Source organism: Notothenia rossii (genome assembly GCF_949606895.1).
Source record: "Notothenia rossii genome assembly, chromosome: 4".
NCBI lineage: Eukaryota > Metazoa > Chordata > Actinopteri > Perciformes > Nototheniidae > Notothenia > Notothenia rossii.
In genome coordinates this window covers 56,334,716-56,351,888 of record NC_136902.1, presented here as the reverse complement: position 1 = coordinate 56,351,888, position 17,173 = coordinate 56,334,716, and the positions used below count along the sequence as shown (strand labels likewise).

Sequence of the window (17,173 nt, the reverse complement as noted above, 5' to 3'; positions counted from 1 at the left end):
TCGCAAGTACTTCCCTGGTTTGCAAAGCACACACCACATGACTATTGCAATTAACACTTGTTTTTTGTTTCTCTTTATAGAAAGAGAGCTGTTAAAATATCAGCAAAAAAGAAGCGAGGCAAGAAAAAACAAAACAAGGAGAAAGGTATGAAAAAAAATACAGGCATTACAGATCTGTAATAAAAAAAATATACAACTTTTGACATAATAGTAGTTCTTTGATTCCTAAAAAAATCTTTGTGGCACATGGAGATAATCTGTGGTTCACTATGTGATCATTTGTGGTACCCAAGAGGTGCATTATGTCATATAAAGTATGGGGAAATTATGACATGCATTTGTTTGAGGCCTTACAAATGGTGTTTTTCAATTTGAAAATCCAACTTAAAAGTTTGCAAGACCATACACGATATCAAGTTTTGGATTTATGGACAATTTAATTACATGTTTCTTTACAGTGTGTGAATATCACAGCAAACTGGACACGTTTCCAGTGCAATCTGTGTCAAAGACACGTGAAAGTAAGGTTAGTAGCTATATTGTTTGCATGAAGTACACAACAGGTATGGACCTTCAACACAACAAACATAATAGTTTTCAAATTGTTGAATTTTGTCAGAAATTCAACAATTACATGTTGAGCTGTTCTCTCGGAGGTCTTACATTAATCCAAACATTTACCATTTTAAAATCCTGGGGGATGAAATGCAATGAAGTATTGAATTATACATTTAAATAATTAATATTTAGTTTTTGTCCTCTCTTCTGTTTCAAAGGGCTGTAAAGAAGTGCTGGTCCATTGGCTGCCCTGCCCTGCATGGTAAGTTCAGATTTCTTGTTTAACTCAATTGTCAATAAATTGACAGTTCGGCCTAATTAATAATGGAGTGTAACGGGTACACCTGTATGTTTGTATACCTTATGTATGCCATGTGATCTTTGAAGTGTATCTGTGACTCTGGTTGTTCTATATGTATACCTGTGTTTATGTGTATTCTCTCGACTGCCCAAGGCAAATCTCTCCCAAGGGAGACAATAAATCTCTATCTATCTATTTAAGAAGTCAGTTTTGCCATGAATTGTGAGTTATTTAAGTTCATGTAATAAGCACCTGCACCATTTTAAGTTCAGAAATCCGAGAAATCAGGGTTGCTTTGTAATTATAGACTGAGAGAACTTAAAGAGAACATAGTCTGTTAATTTCCAGGTTCATTAGTATTACGTTTTTCCTGCTTAAATGTTCAAAAAGCTCTTTATTGTTCTCGTACTGCCTGTGCAGCGGCACTTCTTTTCACCCTCTGTCTGAAACCAGAGCCAACCGCTTGGATACGCCCCGCCCCTTAGTCTATTACGTTTAATGTAGGAATTAGTTTCAGTCAGGTGTGTTGGAGAGAAACTCTGGGGGAACTTTTTCTATTAAGCTTTTGCAGTCCCTTTACATTCACAATTACGTAATCAACACACTACTGGAACTGGAAAACCCCAAAAAGCACTATTGGGCCCTTTTTAATATGTGGCATTGGTGATAGCCTAAAGAGAGATGTAGCTTTGTCAACACCTAAATCTACTGTTAAGTGTGTTTTTACTAATAATAGTTACGAAGACTTAAATGACATGCTAAATTGTGACCAGCTTGAATGTCAACAATGTCCAATATGCAGTTATGGTCATCATTATTGTTGAAGGAATCAGGTGAACGGCTTATCATAGAATTAAAATAATGCAGTATGGTTTTAAAACACTGCTGTCCCACAGACAACATAAAAAAAATTAAAAAAAAGGTGAATACGTTTCGGTGGTTGGAAGCTTAGCAGCATAAGGATCACCCTCAGTTTCCTTGGAAAGTCGGAACAAGAGTAGGCACTAAAGGCCCGACCGACAGGCCTAGCATCCAGGATTTGAAAACAGACCGTTATGTGTATGGCCCTTCTTAGGGTTGAGAAGACATTTGAAAGGATTTTGTATACTCAACATATTTCAGAAATTGAAAAAAAATGTCTAACTATTTTTTTTTTGCCTTGTTTTTCTTTCAGCAAAAAGACCTGGCCACCATCCTGGGAACCGCACATCAATATAAACATGACAGTGTCCTAAATGTTCGTTGTTGTGTTGTAAATTATGAAGTTCTGTTGACAAACTAGTTTATTTAAAAAATCTCATAAATAAATCATATATAAATATATTTGAAATCAAAATAAAAGTATTTGTTTATAAACATCTGTTTCATCATTTACAGTGTTAGCAAGGCACTCACCATATTGTTCAATACAGTCGTGATTGATACAAGTTATGATTGATAAAACTAGTAAATCTGTCAGATTTGACCCGAAGACAACAACCCAACTTTGTAGGCTGTTTTTTTTCCTCATTGCTATTGATATCAATTAAGAAATTAACTTATAGGGACAACCATAGCTGGTCAGGGTCAGTAACTTTCCAAAAACGACAGATCTTATAGGACAAAGTTTATTGCTCACTGTCCGGCAGAAGCCTCTTTCAGGTGTAGATTCTGAGACCATTTGGGACTCCGGCCTCAAGTATTTTGAATAATTGATTGTTTGATTGTAGGAGATCTTTAAGGTATAAAAACATTTTATGCCTTCAGATGTGGGCTTTATACCTTTTTTAACTACAAAATACACAAAAATATACACTGAGGGTCAGGATTAGATAACACTGCTGTATTCAACCCGGTATCAGGGCAAGACGTGAACATGTGACGATTTACCATGCTGGGAGACGTGAAGATGTCACGATTTCGTCCCTTCAAACGTGACAGTTACACGGTATTGTGAACATGGAGATCCAGTGGAGAAATACCCGGAAGTGCCAAGCAAATAAAATAATACTTTATTCCGAGTGTGCTTGCTTTTCTCTTTGGAAGTCATCACTGTTGGGGAAATGTTTTCCAAGGTCCATAACTTTGACCCAGTTTATCAGTTCAAACTGTCCTGAGTGAGCACACACACCTGTAACCTTGGCTGCTGTGCTCTCAGTGTTCTGTCTCCCTGCTCCTGCCTGTTGGATCAGCTGATAGAGGAGTTATGATTATATCTTGTTATGCACAATGTTGATTATTCTTTCTGAACTAGCTAAATACATGGGTCTAGGGTAGAGTTCTTCAGAATTGACGTGGCAACTCTACCGTGAAGTCAGAACCTCTAGCTGCTGTGACATGTGATGTGAATTCTCCGGACGATACTCCTAAATAAACCATCAGTGTTTGACATCAAACCTCCTGCTCTCCTCATGTCTCTCTGAGTCCTGACTCTCCATTGCTACAGAGGTTTCCATTACAATCACATAAATGCATTGTAATACACGGTTCGGCTGCATTAAATATTACACATCTGCCATAGTTCTTTATTTATAGAGCCCTGACGAGAAGACTTCTGGACAAACTGAATAACTGCCGCCGAAACTGAATACGTGACCTGGATCATAAATATATCAACAATTAAACAACATCTTACATTTATTTTCACAAAATACGTCTCCTTGCAGTATAAATACTAATTCGGCTGAATTTTATATTTGATATGTATTTGGTAAATAGGCTTTATTTACCCGATAATGGTGCACAGCTAGATATAGAAAAGGACACCTAGTGGTTAAAGCACGCTATTGAATATTTTAGGGGGAAAGTAGAAATGATAGAAATATAGAAAGAATAGAAAAAATCAAGAAGATGCTGTAAGTGATCTCTACAATACAACTGTTTAGTGCCGGATGTACACAGATATTAATAGGAGGATGTGCAAAACAGACAAACTAATAAGGCACTATATGTATTTTACTCTTATAAGATGCAGGTAGATAGTATAATGAATGTGCAGAATATGATAGTTTATTGTTGAAGAACCTGCAACCCAAGCTTTTCATTCATTGCATAACGTTTTTTATTTAGTTGTGTATATGATACTGTATGTCAATAAATCGAAATCCTGAAAGGGATGTGCAAAATAGCCATTATATACAGTCTTTAATTAACTATTAGTAGAGAATAACAAGTAATGAATATACTTTATAGGGATCTGCAGATAAATGTTTAGTCTTTTCAAGCACCAACTATCAAATATCTCGCCTGATTGTTGGCACTTGACAATCACCTTCCCTGAATTTTACTCAGGTGTAACTGAAGTCTGATTTAAGGGTTGTTTATATTTCACATCATTAATTAGAATGTGGTCTAGTTAATAAAATATAATATCAAACATAATATTACTATTAACTTTATTGTGAAATAAATACACACAGCATACAATGCCATAATAACATAATTTGTATTATTAGTGTAGGACACGTATGCATGTATAACATCTGAATATGTGTAGTTTTATTCAAGTTTTCACATCATTTTACAGGATATTGCTATAATATTTCACATTAATATCTGATTTGCAGAGAGAAAGGTATATCCGTCATTTAACGGTAAGCTATTGAAATTCTGATTCCATAGATGTGTCTCCCATCACCCAAAACCCCTGAATATTCTCTCAACTCAGTAATTACATTCTTATATTCAAATAAAATTAAAAAAATACAAGTCCCTGTCTTTCAGCTGTGCACCATTATGGTGTAAATACAGCCTATCTACCGATTGGATCAAATATAAAAGTCAGCCGAATTAGTGTTGATACTGCGAGGAGACGCATTGTGTGAAAATAAATTGAAGATGTTGTCTAATTGCTTATATATTTATGATCCACGTCACGTATGTTTCGGCGGCAGTTCTTCAGTTTGTCCAGAAGTCTTCTCATCAGGGCTCTATTAAGAGAGAACAACGGCAGATCAATAATATTTAATGCAGCCGAACCGTGTATTATAAAGCATTTATGTGATGACTTCCAAAGAGAAAAGCAAGCACACTCGGAATAAAGTATTATTTTATTTTTAAAACATGTTTTCAGATTTCATATCGCATAAACACCATATCCCAACATGCTTTGCGGCTAAAACATCCAATCAGCTGAGGATCACACGTCACATCACTACGTCTGTTTCCGGTATTGTGTTTATGACGGATGTATTTTGTTATACACACATTCCTTCACATTTTAATTTACATTAAAGTATTTCGCAAGGCCTTCTAAAAATGTTTTAAATATAACTAGGGTTGTAGTTGAAGAGTTTGTAAATTAACATGAACCAAAGCTGTTGCATGGCAACGCAATCTCACAATGTCACGTCCAGTATTTCCACAACCACCCACATCGATTTAATACATTTACATTTGTTTACCACTGGTGGATGAGTTTTTACAATGGGAGATATTTCCTATGCATGGCCTCAGATTAGTAAGCTTTTTTAAATAATGATCCAACTTGGATGTTTTAATGGGTATTGGGTACATTTTTGGTAATATTTGTATTAAACTTTATAGCCGATAGTAGCCTATGACAAGTGGTGACTATGTGGTTAATATTGTTGAATTGTTACTTTGATGTACTCAGTGTTAGGGCTTTACACATTACAACAACGTTACACTGCCAATGTCTGTCTTTATTATCTGACCCTTTAAGATGTCCCTTACACTACCAGTGCTTTTTGGAAGAACTGTTGTCCCTCTCCCGATCCTCAACATAGGTTCTAGTTAGTTATGAATTATGTTACACATCCAATATCAATCTCTGTTATAAATGGCTGTAACCTCAGTTCAAGCTAATTATTTGATGTGTGAAGACAACTCTATAATGTAATAACATATCAAGTGGGTATCAGTAAATATTTACAGACATCAGTTATGTACAAAATCAAGTTTATTACTATTTTGGTAAGATAAAAGAGCATATGTAGCAAAACACAGGTTACAATATATGATAATGCATATGACAAAGTAAAGAAAAGAGGTGCTGCAGCACAGGTAATATGAGAAAAAAAGTAATTTTTCAACATTAAAGCATGGAAACATGTCACAGTAGAAGCACTCATTTCAAACTCAAATAAGCTTAATATGTCCGCTTTAATGTAAAAACTGCACACTTAATCAAATCCAGACGGAAACATCTACATGTTAGCTCGCTGTCTTAGCGTGCTAGTGTTGTGCCTGTTAGCTAGCTAAACACCACAGGTTAGTTGTTAGACTGCTTTGTGTTTGGTTTAACTTTACTACCTTTTTATTCACTTAAAACAGTCAGCTAGCTGAAATCTGACTATTAAGTCAGAATGGCTGAAGGGAGCTTTGAAAAGGAAGAACAGTAAAGGCATATATATGGACACAATATGAACCTGAAAATAAGCATAATATGTCCGCTTTAACTATAGAACTGCATAAGGGCACCAAGTAACTTTCCACAAGTCAAGTCCCTTCTTCTGCGTCATCTTCATCATCTGAGCTGTTGTCACTTTGCCAGTCTTTTTCTTCTTCCATGTCCTCGTCCTCCACCAGCCTAGGACTGGGTTCCAGAATTCCTCTGTAGGCGCCTGCTACTGTCTGCTCTTTGAGTCTGAGGTCATGCAGATTTCTCCTTATATGACACATAAGGCCCTTGTACCCCTCCTCTGTGATTCCATTCGGATAGCCTACAAGTTATATAGCAAACATATAAATTGTGCAAATTATTCAGAGAAAACGTATTTAGGTCAAGAAAGACTAGAATGCAGTCAGACTCAAATAAAAACAAACAGATGGATAAAATCTTCTTTAAAGTGTGTTTGCCTTTGCTGGTTTGAAAAACATTGGCTTATGTATTTTAAAGTGAATAAATCCATGTGGTTCACTTACTTCCTGTCTGTGTGATCAATGAAACTGGGGCCATCAGTATCTGGACCTTTGATACAGAGTCCTTGAGGTACTGACAGTACTGCATCATCTCCTTCACAAGGATCTGCTTTTCTTCTGTCAGTCGTGACAGAAGCATTTTTTGGTCAAACAGCCCCTTCTTAGTGAGAATGTCCACACCGTCTGAGAATGAATATAAACATTTCACATTAATGAACACATTTTATTACTACAGTTTTGTAGATTAGAAGTAAAATCTTTATACAGCACCTCTGTTGGGTTCCTGCCAAGGCCAGATCATGCTCTCTGCAGATTTGGTTGAGAGTTTCTCCACAACCGAGTTGGTGTCAATAGGGTCACCATCAGGTTGCTGGTTGTACTTGTGGATGTCCTCTAGCAACCTTTTCTTTTCTTGGGCAACCTTTTGGACGATCTTTTGACGCCTTTTATTACGATCTGTAATGAGAGTAAAACATAGATTACAAAAGAGCTGACGGGATTTAATCAACACAACCAATAAATGTCCCAAAATGCTTACCATTTTGTCTGTAAAGGTAGTGCTTTTTCTGGCAAATGCTCACAAAGAGTGCTTCTATTGAGATCTGCAAACAACCAGCATCTGCAGGACTGGCTGATGCACTTCCTAAATGAATAAGATAAAAAGAAGAAAACAAGTTTCAAACACAATCAAGGTCTGTTATTTGCACATCGCACACTAACAGGCACATTAACAGGCACACTAAAGGACAAAGTTTAATTTGGACAGCATTATTTAGTTTTTATGAACCGACTCCATTTATGTATACGTCAAAACAGCATTGTTCTTACCTTTACTGGCCCACTGTTTGACATCATCAACCCACAGTTCTAGCATGTCATCAGAGCAATTCAACTGGTCCTGCATTTTCTTCAGGCTCTCAGTTACAGCCTCTGTCTTTTCTGCTGTCTGCAAAATAGCAAAACAGAATCATGCCATTTTATAAAATAATTCAATGAAAATAAACCAAAAGTATGCATTTTAAGGAGGAAATTAACACAATAACATATTTAATGAATTTCGTTGCGCTAGTCCTGCACCACTGCAATATCTATATGGGGGTGTAATTTTTATATATATTGGGTGGACTTAAATATCAAATTGTACAGCTTAAAATAGTTATCTCCATTTCAATACACAAACATACTTTTTGGAATCTAGAGGACATGGCAATGTGGAGGCCATTCTCTTTGCGATGATTCCAGCCCATAGCATGGACTGTGAGCAGTTCTTGCTGTGAAGAAGAATACATCCCATTACAATGTTATAAAATATAAATGTGTACATTTACAGGAAGACAGGGCCCAAACAAGTTCACAAACCTGACTTGGCCATGTATTTAGTTGTTAGGCCACATCTGGATAAGAAGCTGTTTACTTGTTCCACTTCTTCACCAAGAGTGGTGCCGGCACCCTACTGGTTCCGTGCATTCCAAGTAATCTAAAGCATGAGGTAATCAATGTTGATGCAAATCTCAAGGTCAACAACTCATAACTTAAAACATTCTCTTGGATCAGTTCAGACTCATGTGTAGTGGTCAGATTTACCATGAATTGTTGTTAAAGTAATTCAAATCCTCACCTCGCATTTGGTGCTGTGGGCTTTGGCATGCATCACAGACAAGCAATGTCTCATTTCCTTTAGGGGCTGAAGATGAGGCAAGGCTTCTGACACGTCACGTCCATTGCCAAAAGTGAGGCACTCTGGAACTCTTTTTGGAGAAACATCGGATAGGCAAAGATTTCTCCTCTATACATATTTAAAGTTTTTTTTAAAAACAAAAAAAAAATAGTGAGTACAAAGCAGATTGAAGGTAAGGCTTCAGATTATCTACAAATATTTTAATTGAAAATGATCAAGACAACTACCAGCCTTTGAGAAGAAATCCATGCCTACACACAGCAATTTCAACACCTTCTTCATCCAACTTGTTGGCTCGCTTAGAGGTCTCCCTTGCTGCTGTCCAGTGAGATTCCCCACACATTGCTTTTCCTGCAGTCTCCCAAAGTAAATCGTTTTTAGAGAATCATTATCAGAAGTTATTTATCAAAACACTGGTTAGTGGGACCAACCAGTGGTATTATCAAACATGTAAACTATTACACACAAGTGTTTTGTGCTCGACTGCCAGATTCACCTGGATATGCAACTCCCTGGATAATAACAAACCTGTTTTTGGATAATTGGAAGGCTCCAAATATGTAATATATTCTGGATTAGAATTTAGCTGTTTTTTCAATCCAGTTTTACAGCAATAATGTTTGTGACAGTTTGACCGCATTGCTAACCTCATCACCCTGTCATCTGGTCTCAACACTTCTATCCCATCTCCCAAAAAATATGAAGGCAACTGTGTTACTACTATTTTAACTTCTATTAGTTATTAAGAAAGGTGAGATACATTTTGCTCTGCTTAATTTAAAACTCACACTTTTGACAGCCCCTCGAACATCCTCCACAAAAGTGGAAACCTCAGAGTCTTGGGCTAAAAACACTCCGTCAAAGAAGCCTGGCTCTTCACTCCTATAAGAAAAGGAATTATAGATAACCACTCTAGTTACAAATTGAACATAGGAATAATAATAATAATTATATTTAAAGCACATCTTTCAAAACAAGGTTATAAAGTCTAACAGAAATATTTTAGATTCAACAGCTGTAGTTTTAACAGCTATATAACAGGAAAGAACTATAGCTACTAATTGCTCATGTGGGGATTGTCCACTGTACTGAATGTATGTAAGTCGCTTTGGATAAAAGCGTCTAACAAATGACATGTAATGTAAAAAATAAATAAAATTAGCAATCCCAATGTCAAATTAAAATACAAGGACTAAGGACAATTGCTTTGTCAATGTAAAAAACTTACTGGTTTGTTTTCTGGAACCTGTAAAGTTTCCTATTGCCATCTACTGAAACAGCCACCATTTCAGGGCTACAGGCTGGACAGACAAATGGCTCTTTACCCAGAAGTTTATTTTCTTCAAATGTGCAGTACACATACTGCAGAAAGCTTCTCTGAAAAGCATCTGCATTCACCTTGCCAGTCTGAAATAAAAATACATTATATATGTTATCATATTTTGTATCATATCTCGCTCATCCATATTTGGCCCTAAATATATTTATTATGATAATACATGTATTTGTCTTTCAGCTTCACATTTGTACTTACTCTTCCAAACTGCTTTGTTCTCTGGTCCAACATTGCAGTAAAGGCTTGTCTAGACATTCCTGGAGCTGCCGTCTTCATAGCCTCAAAGGAATGGAACAGATCTGGGTGGAACAGGGTCTGTGCTTGCATGGTAGCTGGCCAGTATCCACTCCTAACCAAGTCATTGAATTCTGGACCCCATTTCTTAGTGCAATGTTTGCATGTTAGCTCTGGAACATTAAGATCGTAGCGGCCTAAGAACACATAAAGAAAAAAACAATAACAATGAATTAGAGTAATGTATTAGTTAAAAAATACTTTAAAGAAAACAATTTCACCAAAACCTACCATTTATGCACACCAATATGATAGGTCTACCAACAGAGACTGCAACATCGAAAACTTCACAAGAACATATCCTTGAAGGAAAGGATGTTGGAAGCAAACGGTCTGCAAGGTGAAAGTACAATCAGGATGAGATTTAACATTGTTGTAAGCAAGCACTATGATAACAGAATGCAATTTGAGATTAAAATGAGTTTTTTTGTGAGGGGGAAAAAAGGCTGATCAATTTAAAAAAATGGGACACTAACCTTGTTTAGAAATGATGTATTTGCCATCCTGGAGTTTCACAGACTCTGTTGGAGGAATGTACTTGTAAAATACTTTACAGCTGGTTTGCCTACTGTGCAGAGTGTGTTTTGCATGAACCAAGATATCACACTCTGCACAAAACCACTCTGATGGCATACATTCCTCACAACGGATGACAGCTTCTTCCAGGAGACAGTGATTGCAGGTCATCTTGACGATATTCTTAGTTATTAATAAGTTGTCAACGTTCTGTGGCCTCGCCTGTTGCCAACACTGTTGAAACTCTTTTGCCTTTGAGTCCAAGATGAAAATGGTGGCACATCGCCAACATCTTGCTCCTTAATGGTCTCAGAGTCCCGTAGAAGGTCTTCTAGTCTCTGCATATTAAAATCTTTAAATGCAGAAATATAAATACATACCATGAGGAAAACATTTCATATGAAACATACCTTATCTAGAAAAAGTATTCAAAAGTAGCTTTTTTCTTACCAGGATCTTGGTAGCTTAGACATGGTGTTGTTATCGTGGAACTACTGCATGGAGGAGTACCATCTGTTTGGGGGGAAATGATTCAAACCCATTAAACAGATTATTTTAGCTAATTGACAGATTTAAAGAAATGTTACAAAAACACCAACCTTCAGCAAACATGAAAAATATCAAAGCTCAATGTATTTTTTTTGCATTATCATGTCATTTACATCCGCTTATTGGTTTTAGTCCTTAGTCCTCTGACAAAATCGATGTGCAAATATATAGAAATATTAAGTATCAACAGCATTATTAAACCAGTGGCTACTTTAAATCACATATACTAGGGGTGCACCGAATGGGTCATTCTTGGCCGAAACCGATATCGAAAATAGGAAACGGTTGGCCAAAAACCGAATGCCGAAAATGATTAATAGAAATATATATATATGTATATATATAAAATGTATACATTTTTTACCAATGTTGTTCAGCTACCTGATTATGGAAAAATAAATGATTATGGCAAAACTTAACTTAAATAATAATCACTATTATGGGTCCATAAAACATTTATTCAGCACTTTTGAATGCATACAGTACATTAATTCCAAGTCAAGTGCATTTTCTTTTCTCTGTAGGATAACTACAACAAAGTGCATTCAGAACAAAGCCAAGGTGCTTTAAAACTGCATAAACATCTAGGCCAGTAGGCCTACAACAAAATAGTGTAAATAAAGACTGTAACAGCCAGGCCTTCAACAACAACAAATGCACCTATAAGTGCATGCATACAAATGTGCAAACTGGATAAATCCACATGAATGTAACTATTTACAAATGAAATTACAATTGAATTTCAAGAATCTGTAAATAAGGCTGTCTGTCCTCATAAGCAAAGTAGTAAACATTGTATAAAGATACATAAAGTGAAAACTGGATACAAAATCCACAATCAATTACAAATTAAATTACAATTTCAAGAATCTGCAAATAAGGTGGTCTGTCCTCATGAGCAATGCAAACAACATTGTATCATTTAGATACCGAAAGTACAATATATTGAACACTGTGCTGCTGTCATTTCCCCCTAATGATAACCTGAGATGGTGAATTATAACTCACAATGAAAATTGTTCAGGAAAGTGGGTATAGAGTAGGCATGTAGAACTAGATAAGCTTATGATAAGCCAGCCTTGTCTACTTATTAAGGAAAAGTGGGAGGTTATTTTTAATGAACAGTAGCTTCTCTGCTTTATCAGCCATAAGTCTGTTCCTCTTCTCATCAAGCACATGAGAGGCAGCGCTGAACAGTCTCTCGCTGTCAGTGCTTGTGATTTGATCTTACTCCGCATATTTGTCCGGGTGTTTTGATTTCAAGTGGTGGAGTAATCCCGAAGTGGTGAAAGTCTTTGCAGTTACACCCCCTCGAGAAATGTCAGCTGAACACGTTTTACAAATCGCAATCCGCTCCTCTTTCTCTGATATTTTTAAATATCTCCAAGCGGCAGACATGTTGGCTGTGAGCCAGCCGCGAGCATGGTCGCGCGCCGTGCTTGTCGCCGCGTTTTGATTACGTCATCACAACAACACGTTAGCTTACCAACGTAACCCTGTTCTATGACATTCGGTGAGGCCGAAAGGGCCTTTTTAACCATTTTCGGCCGATAATTTTCGGCGGCCGAATATTCGGTGCATCCCTAACATATACTGACTTTGATTAAATTCATAAAATGTAGACTAACCATTAGAATAACTTTTTTTCCTTCGTTTGCGGCTGGCCACACGTTGCCCATTTTGGTCTCTCTTCCACCAGGTCACTTTTGGACGTGGTTCGTCTTCTTTTTGCATCTTCTTTTTGCATCTCCTTGTTGAGTCTCCTTGTTGAGTCTCCTTGTTGAGTTTCCTTGTTGAGTTTCTTTATGGACATGGAATGTAATGAAACACAGAGGGAGAAAAAATGGGCATTAACTAACTGGATTTAAATAATGACACTTTCGGTATAAAAAAAACAAGAAACTTGCCTGTGTCCTCAACATATGCATCCCCAAGCAGAAGAAGAGCTTCTAGTTTGTTGGTTTTTTCAGTTTCTTTTGACATTGTGCTGAAACAAAAAAAGAATGTGTTAGTTAGATCATAGATCTAGCTGTAATTTAAACTAGCCTAATATTAAGTGAATTAAAGTTTAGACCAACATCAGCATTATGAGGGAAAGGTATGATTAAAATGTTTTGGTATAGGGCAGGGGTCTGCAACCTTTTTGACCAAAAGAGCAATTTTGCTCCTTTTTCCCAAACATTTTTTTTGTCTGGAGCCGCAAAACATATTTCATAGCTTGATAGCTAATAAAGTTGTATTTATTGTTATATCAGACAAAAAATACAACCTCTAATAAGAAACTAAGAACTCCTATAAGGAGAATTAAAAATAATACACAGGCCTACTTTAAAATAAATTAAACACAGCACTTGGGGAGTCCTCTGCACATTTGAAGGGAAAAAAATATGATTAAAATGGGCCCACTTTGAAAAAAATAAAACATATAGCTGCACCCTAAAAATAGTTAAAGGTAGGGTAGGTAAGAATGGAGAAACCAGCTCGAGTGCGCTAGAATTTGAAAATACACAACCGGAAAAAATATGCCTCTTCCTTCAGACTTCCTCACAGAGTCCCTCCTCCAACACACACGAACGCGTAGATGACCAATGAGGGCACGAGATAAATGTGTGCACAGATGGAAGGCTGACAGGCTGACAGGCAGGTAGGCCATCCAGTTATTTTAGCCGGGCCGGCTCAGATGATTGGTCGTGCTTTTTACAGCGCTACGGCTTCCAGAGATTAATTTTTGTATGTATTTATTGTCAAAGCATTTAATATATTCATTGCTATCGGGATGTTAAGAGCATTCCATGGAATATAACAAAAAGTGTTTTCTGAAATAAATTACATACCCCATTGAATTATGACTGAAGATCGTCAGCTGTCTTCCTCTCCGTGTTGTTCCTGTTGTTTCTCAATTCGTAAAGGCTGCAGTGCAGCACCTTTGACAACTTCTCTCTACATATCAAACATACCGGTAAACCAGCATCGTTTGCTGTGAAAGCATATAACTCAGAATTAAATCCTGTGTTCCTCCGGTACTTTTCTTTGATTTATCCATAGTTCGCTCATCGAGCCGGGGGTCAGGTTATTCACCCGCAGGAAAAGGCGCTCGCGCGGGACCAAGCAGTATGTGACGCATATTTTAGTTGACCTAATTAAAACCGTTTTGTTTTTTATTTATGTGTCACAGTATCACCTCAAAATACAAGATACGAAACATTTTCAACCATGCAACAAAATATAAATAGTCCTACAAATACTTTTATTTTATTTCCTTCTTATTTTTTGTCTAAGCTCAAGGGAGCCAGAGCAGAGGGCTTAAAGGGCCGCGGTTTTGTCAACCCCTGGTATAGGGCATTGATGTTATTCTATTAGCAATGGAGGAACAAGAGTATGTAGATCTCCTTTGAAACCCCACCCCTGGTTTTAACAATAATTCAGTTATTATGAATTCCTAATGTATAACATATCATCTTCAGATGCATGTTTTTTGGTAACCTGTACCTGCTAATGCGTTTTTACTTTTGGTTAATGCACAGAATACACTGGATCATGTATCGGCTAGTAATGTCTGTTTAAATATCAACGGGACAAATATCTGAGCATATCTCAGATCGGCTCGAAGAGTGAATTTAAGCTTTAAAACCCAAAATACTGTCAAAAAACTGAAGAAGCCCCATTATATTTACAACATGATCAACTATGTTACTATCGATTGATTTTAAACTGCAACAGCTCCGTAAAACAACAGACGTTAGCTAAGGCTAACTCAATGATGCTAACTGAGCAGTTCACGGTTTAACTAGCAAATAATTCGCACGCGTAAGCTTGTATGTCGACACATGGTGCTGTGTAAAGTGATGCAAAAGCTGAAATCATTTAAAAAACACTGTAAATGTCTTTATTACATTACAGAAAACGGGTTTACCTCGAGGAACTTCGTGTCAAGGAGGGTTCAATGTCTTCTTCTTCTTCTTCTTCTTCTTCTTCTTCTTCTTCTTCTTCTTCTTCTTTTAATGGCGAATCGCCTTCTCGAATTGGACTGCGCTGCGTCCAGTGGACCTTTAACGAAACGTGCTTTGTGGGAAACACCATATCCCAGCGTGCGTGGCCTAAGTCTGTTTCCGGTGACTTTATTTTGAAAATCAGTTCCTGACGGACGGCTAAAAAGCCCAATATTATAGAATTAAACGAATAAATAAAAACAAGGATAATACACAAGTTATTGAGCCGTTTCCGCTCTACATCCTGAACTCCTCCCTTCGATGCAATGCACTTCCGTTTTGGCGGACTGGGTTTGTTTTGCTAGCTAGCTCCGTTGTGCCGACAAAGCACTGATATCGCAGAGACAAAGAGGATATAACAATTACAACATGAAGAAAAGTGGTTCGGGAACTACGTGTGCGGTAGTTGGTTGCAATCACTCGAGAAAGCACCTGAACGAGTGGTTAGATAGAGAGTGCTACGACCACAAACCAGCACCCAGCACCCAGCCATGTTGTTCATTAAATACAGATAAACACAACAAATACTGCATGCATTGTATTTTTTAATATTATATATGAATATTTTCATAGTGATGTAATTGTGTGGGCTGCTTTTATATTTTAATTTGTAATACCTGTTAGGATTAAACATGTGATCTTTCTTGTTGAAGCCATTTCTTTAGTTTCCTCTCAACAATTAATTCATTCAGTGTTATTTATGTACAGTATGAGCTTAATATGAATGATGAACTGTGTTAAAAGAAATTGTAGCACTCTAAGGAACATATGAAATGCAATAATGCAATAACAGTGCAATAATGAAATTAAATTACATCAAACTTTATTTTCACTCAAACAGTACAGGCACATATGATATATTGCACAGCATAAAGAGATCATGTAAATTGTGCATTATGTAAACAACAGACAACTGTTGGCTCCTGTGGGCATGACCTAAATAAGGCAGTTTATTTTGGTTTCAAAATGCTGAGATATTTACTGCAGAACTGTAACCTTCCCTCAACAAAATCGTCAACAATTTTCGGGAGCATGTGGGCAAAGTAGAATGTGCGCAGCCTTATGATATGCCTTCAGACTGTCCATTGCTTTTCCATCTATTGCCATGGATTGAACGAAGTAGGAGCAAATTTTGCTGTACGTTATGCTGGGCCACGTCGTCATGTTATCCTCCCAGTTTTGCACTGAATTCGGGTGGGGGAGAGTAACGCCATCTCCAGTCAAAGAAGTAGAATCGTGTTCCCAAGCTAGCATCACTGTTAGCATCGAAATTGCTGTGTTTACACCAGTGCCCGTCTGACTGTTTACACCGGTTTACACCGACAGACGCTGTGCAAAAGACTTCCGGCGGAAATGAAGTGCATTTGTGTAGGGTTATGGCGCTACCCGTGTTTTGGCGCGTAAACTTGTCTATAGTGTGTTATTGTTGAGTAAATAACAGTGTGTTATTTAGAAAAGGCTAACAAATTCGAAGGAAAAAAAGATTAAAAACAATACAGATTTCAGTATTTTGAGGCTCTGAGCCCCATTTATTTTCCTCACGGACGGCAAAAAAAGTCAGACATTATACGATTACAAATAAAATCAATAATCTTGGCTTGATATTGAGTAATAACATGTTTTTATGGACCACACAGCTTCCGGTCTTCTCAGACACGACCGTAACCATGCGTCTCATATGCACGCAAAACTCGGACTCAGAATTAAATGGGAATAGTTGGCGTATGATAGGCACGCAAAATCGGACTTTAGCGTATCTATTGCACGCATTTTCCAATGTGTAAAGTCGTGTCATTTGTACGCAGACTGAAGAGAGTGGGTTGGAAAAAATACATGGATAAAAGTTACAGTGCTGTCGAAGATATGAATAGTTCAATTAAAAGCAGCGACAAAAAGAAAAGTCTTCAGCCTGGATTTAAAAGTAGTACGAGTTGCAGCGGACCTGCAGGTTTTTGGGAGTTTGTTCCAGATATTTGGAGCATAATAACTGAACGCTGCTTTACCATGTTTAGTTCTGACTCAGGGGACAGAAAGCTGACCAGTCCCTGAAGACCCGAGAGATCTGGATGGTTCATAATTTAGCAGGAGGT

The 17,173-nt window shown here is 37.2% G+C and overlaps 2 protein-coding genes across 18 annotated transcripts in view; one reads left to right on the top strand and one right to left on the bottom strand.

Annotated features, from left to right (window-relative positions):
- Positions 1-2,132, top strand: part of LOC307035316 (uncharacterized protein) — a 60,482-nt gene extending 58,350 nt beyond the window's left edge. Inside the window, exons 4-7 of one of the 2 annotated variants that reach the window (XM_079674462.1) lie at positions 81-145; positions 459-526; positions 777-820; positions 2,034-2,132. In XM_079674462.1, coding sequence (XP_079530588.1) covers positions 81-145; positions 459-526; positions 777-820; positions 2,034-2,094 — 238 coding nt within the window. In that variant the 3' untranslated portion in view covers positions 2,095-2,132. The remainder of the gene's footprint in view (positions 1-80; positions 146-458; positions 527-776; positions 821-2,033) is intronic. The other variant, XM_079674463.1, reaches the window with a different exon arrangement.
- Positions 2,133-4,936: 2,804 nt separating this feature from the next.
- On the bottom strand, positions 4,937-15,746 carry LOC307036314 (uncharacterized protein). 16 transcript variants are annotated; one of them, XM_079676522.1, is made up of 16 exons: positions 15,008-15,269; positions 13,002-13,081; positions 12,723-12,895; positions 10,996-11,058; positions 10,506-10,897; positions 10,261-10,362; positions 9,934-10,166; positions 9,628-9,806; positions 8,340-9,281; positions 8,081-8,198; positions 7,906-7,992; positions 7,550-7,667; positions 7,260-7,364; positions 6,992-7,177; positions 6,725-6,904; positions 4,937-6,522 (listed from the first exon to the last, which is right to left on the bottom strand). In XM_079676522.1, exons 11-16 carry the CDS (start codon positions 7,966-7,968, stop codon positions 6,299-6,301), a joined length of 876 nt encoding a protein of 291 aa, XP_079532648.1. In that variant the 5' UTR covers positions 7,969-7,992; positions 8,081-8,198; positions 8,340-9,281; positions 9,628-9,806; positions 9,934-10,166; positions 10,261-10,362; positions 10,506-10,897; positions 10,996-11,058; positions 12,723-12,895; positions 13,002-13,081; positions 15,008-15,269; the 3' UTR covers positions 4,937-6,298. The 16 variants fall into 16 exon arrangements, 2 of the variants coding, with proteins under 2 accessions (XP_079532648.1, XP_079532649.1); XM_079676523.1 differs by lacking the exon at positions 9,628-9,806 and having other exon boundaries at positions 8,340-8,757; positions 9,188-9,281; XR_013807315.1 differs by lacking the exons at positions 4,937-6,522; positions 6,725-6,904; positions 6,992-7,177; positions 7,260-7,364; positions 7,550-7,667 and having other exon boundaries at positions 7,963-7,992; positions 8,340-8,469; positions 8,627-8,750; positions 9,188-9,281; positions 15,008-15,746.
- Between the last annotated feature and the right edge of the window lie 1,427 nt (positions 15,747-17,173).

Excerpts from the sequence above, each read along its gene's own strand:
- LOC307036314 (XM_079676522.1), bottom strand. The coding sequence starts at position 7,968 with ATGGGCTGGAATCATCGCAAAGAGAATGGCCTCCACATTGCCATGTCC. Across the intron at positions 7,668-7,905 it reads TGTCCTCTAGATTCCAAAAA|ACAGCAGAAAAGACAGAGGC; the intron begins GTATGTTTGTGT and ends GCTATTTTGCAG. Across the intron at positions 6,523-6,724 it reads ATTGATCACACAGACAGGAA|GCTATCCGAATGGAATCACA; the intron begins GTAAGTGAACCA and ends TATAACTTGTAG.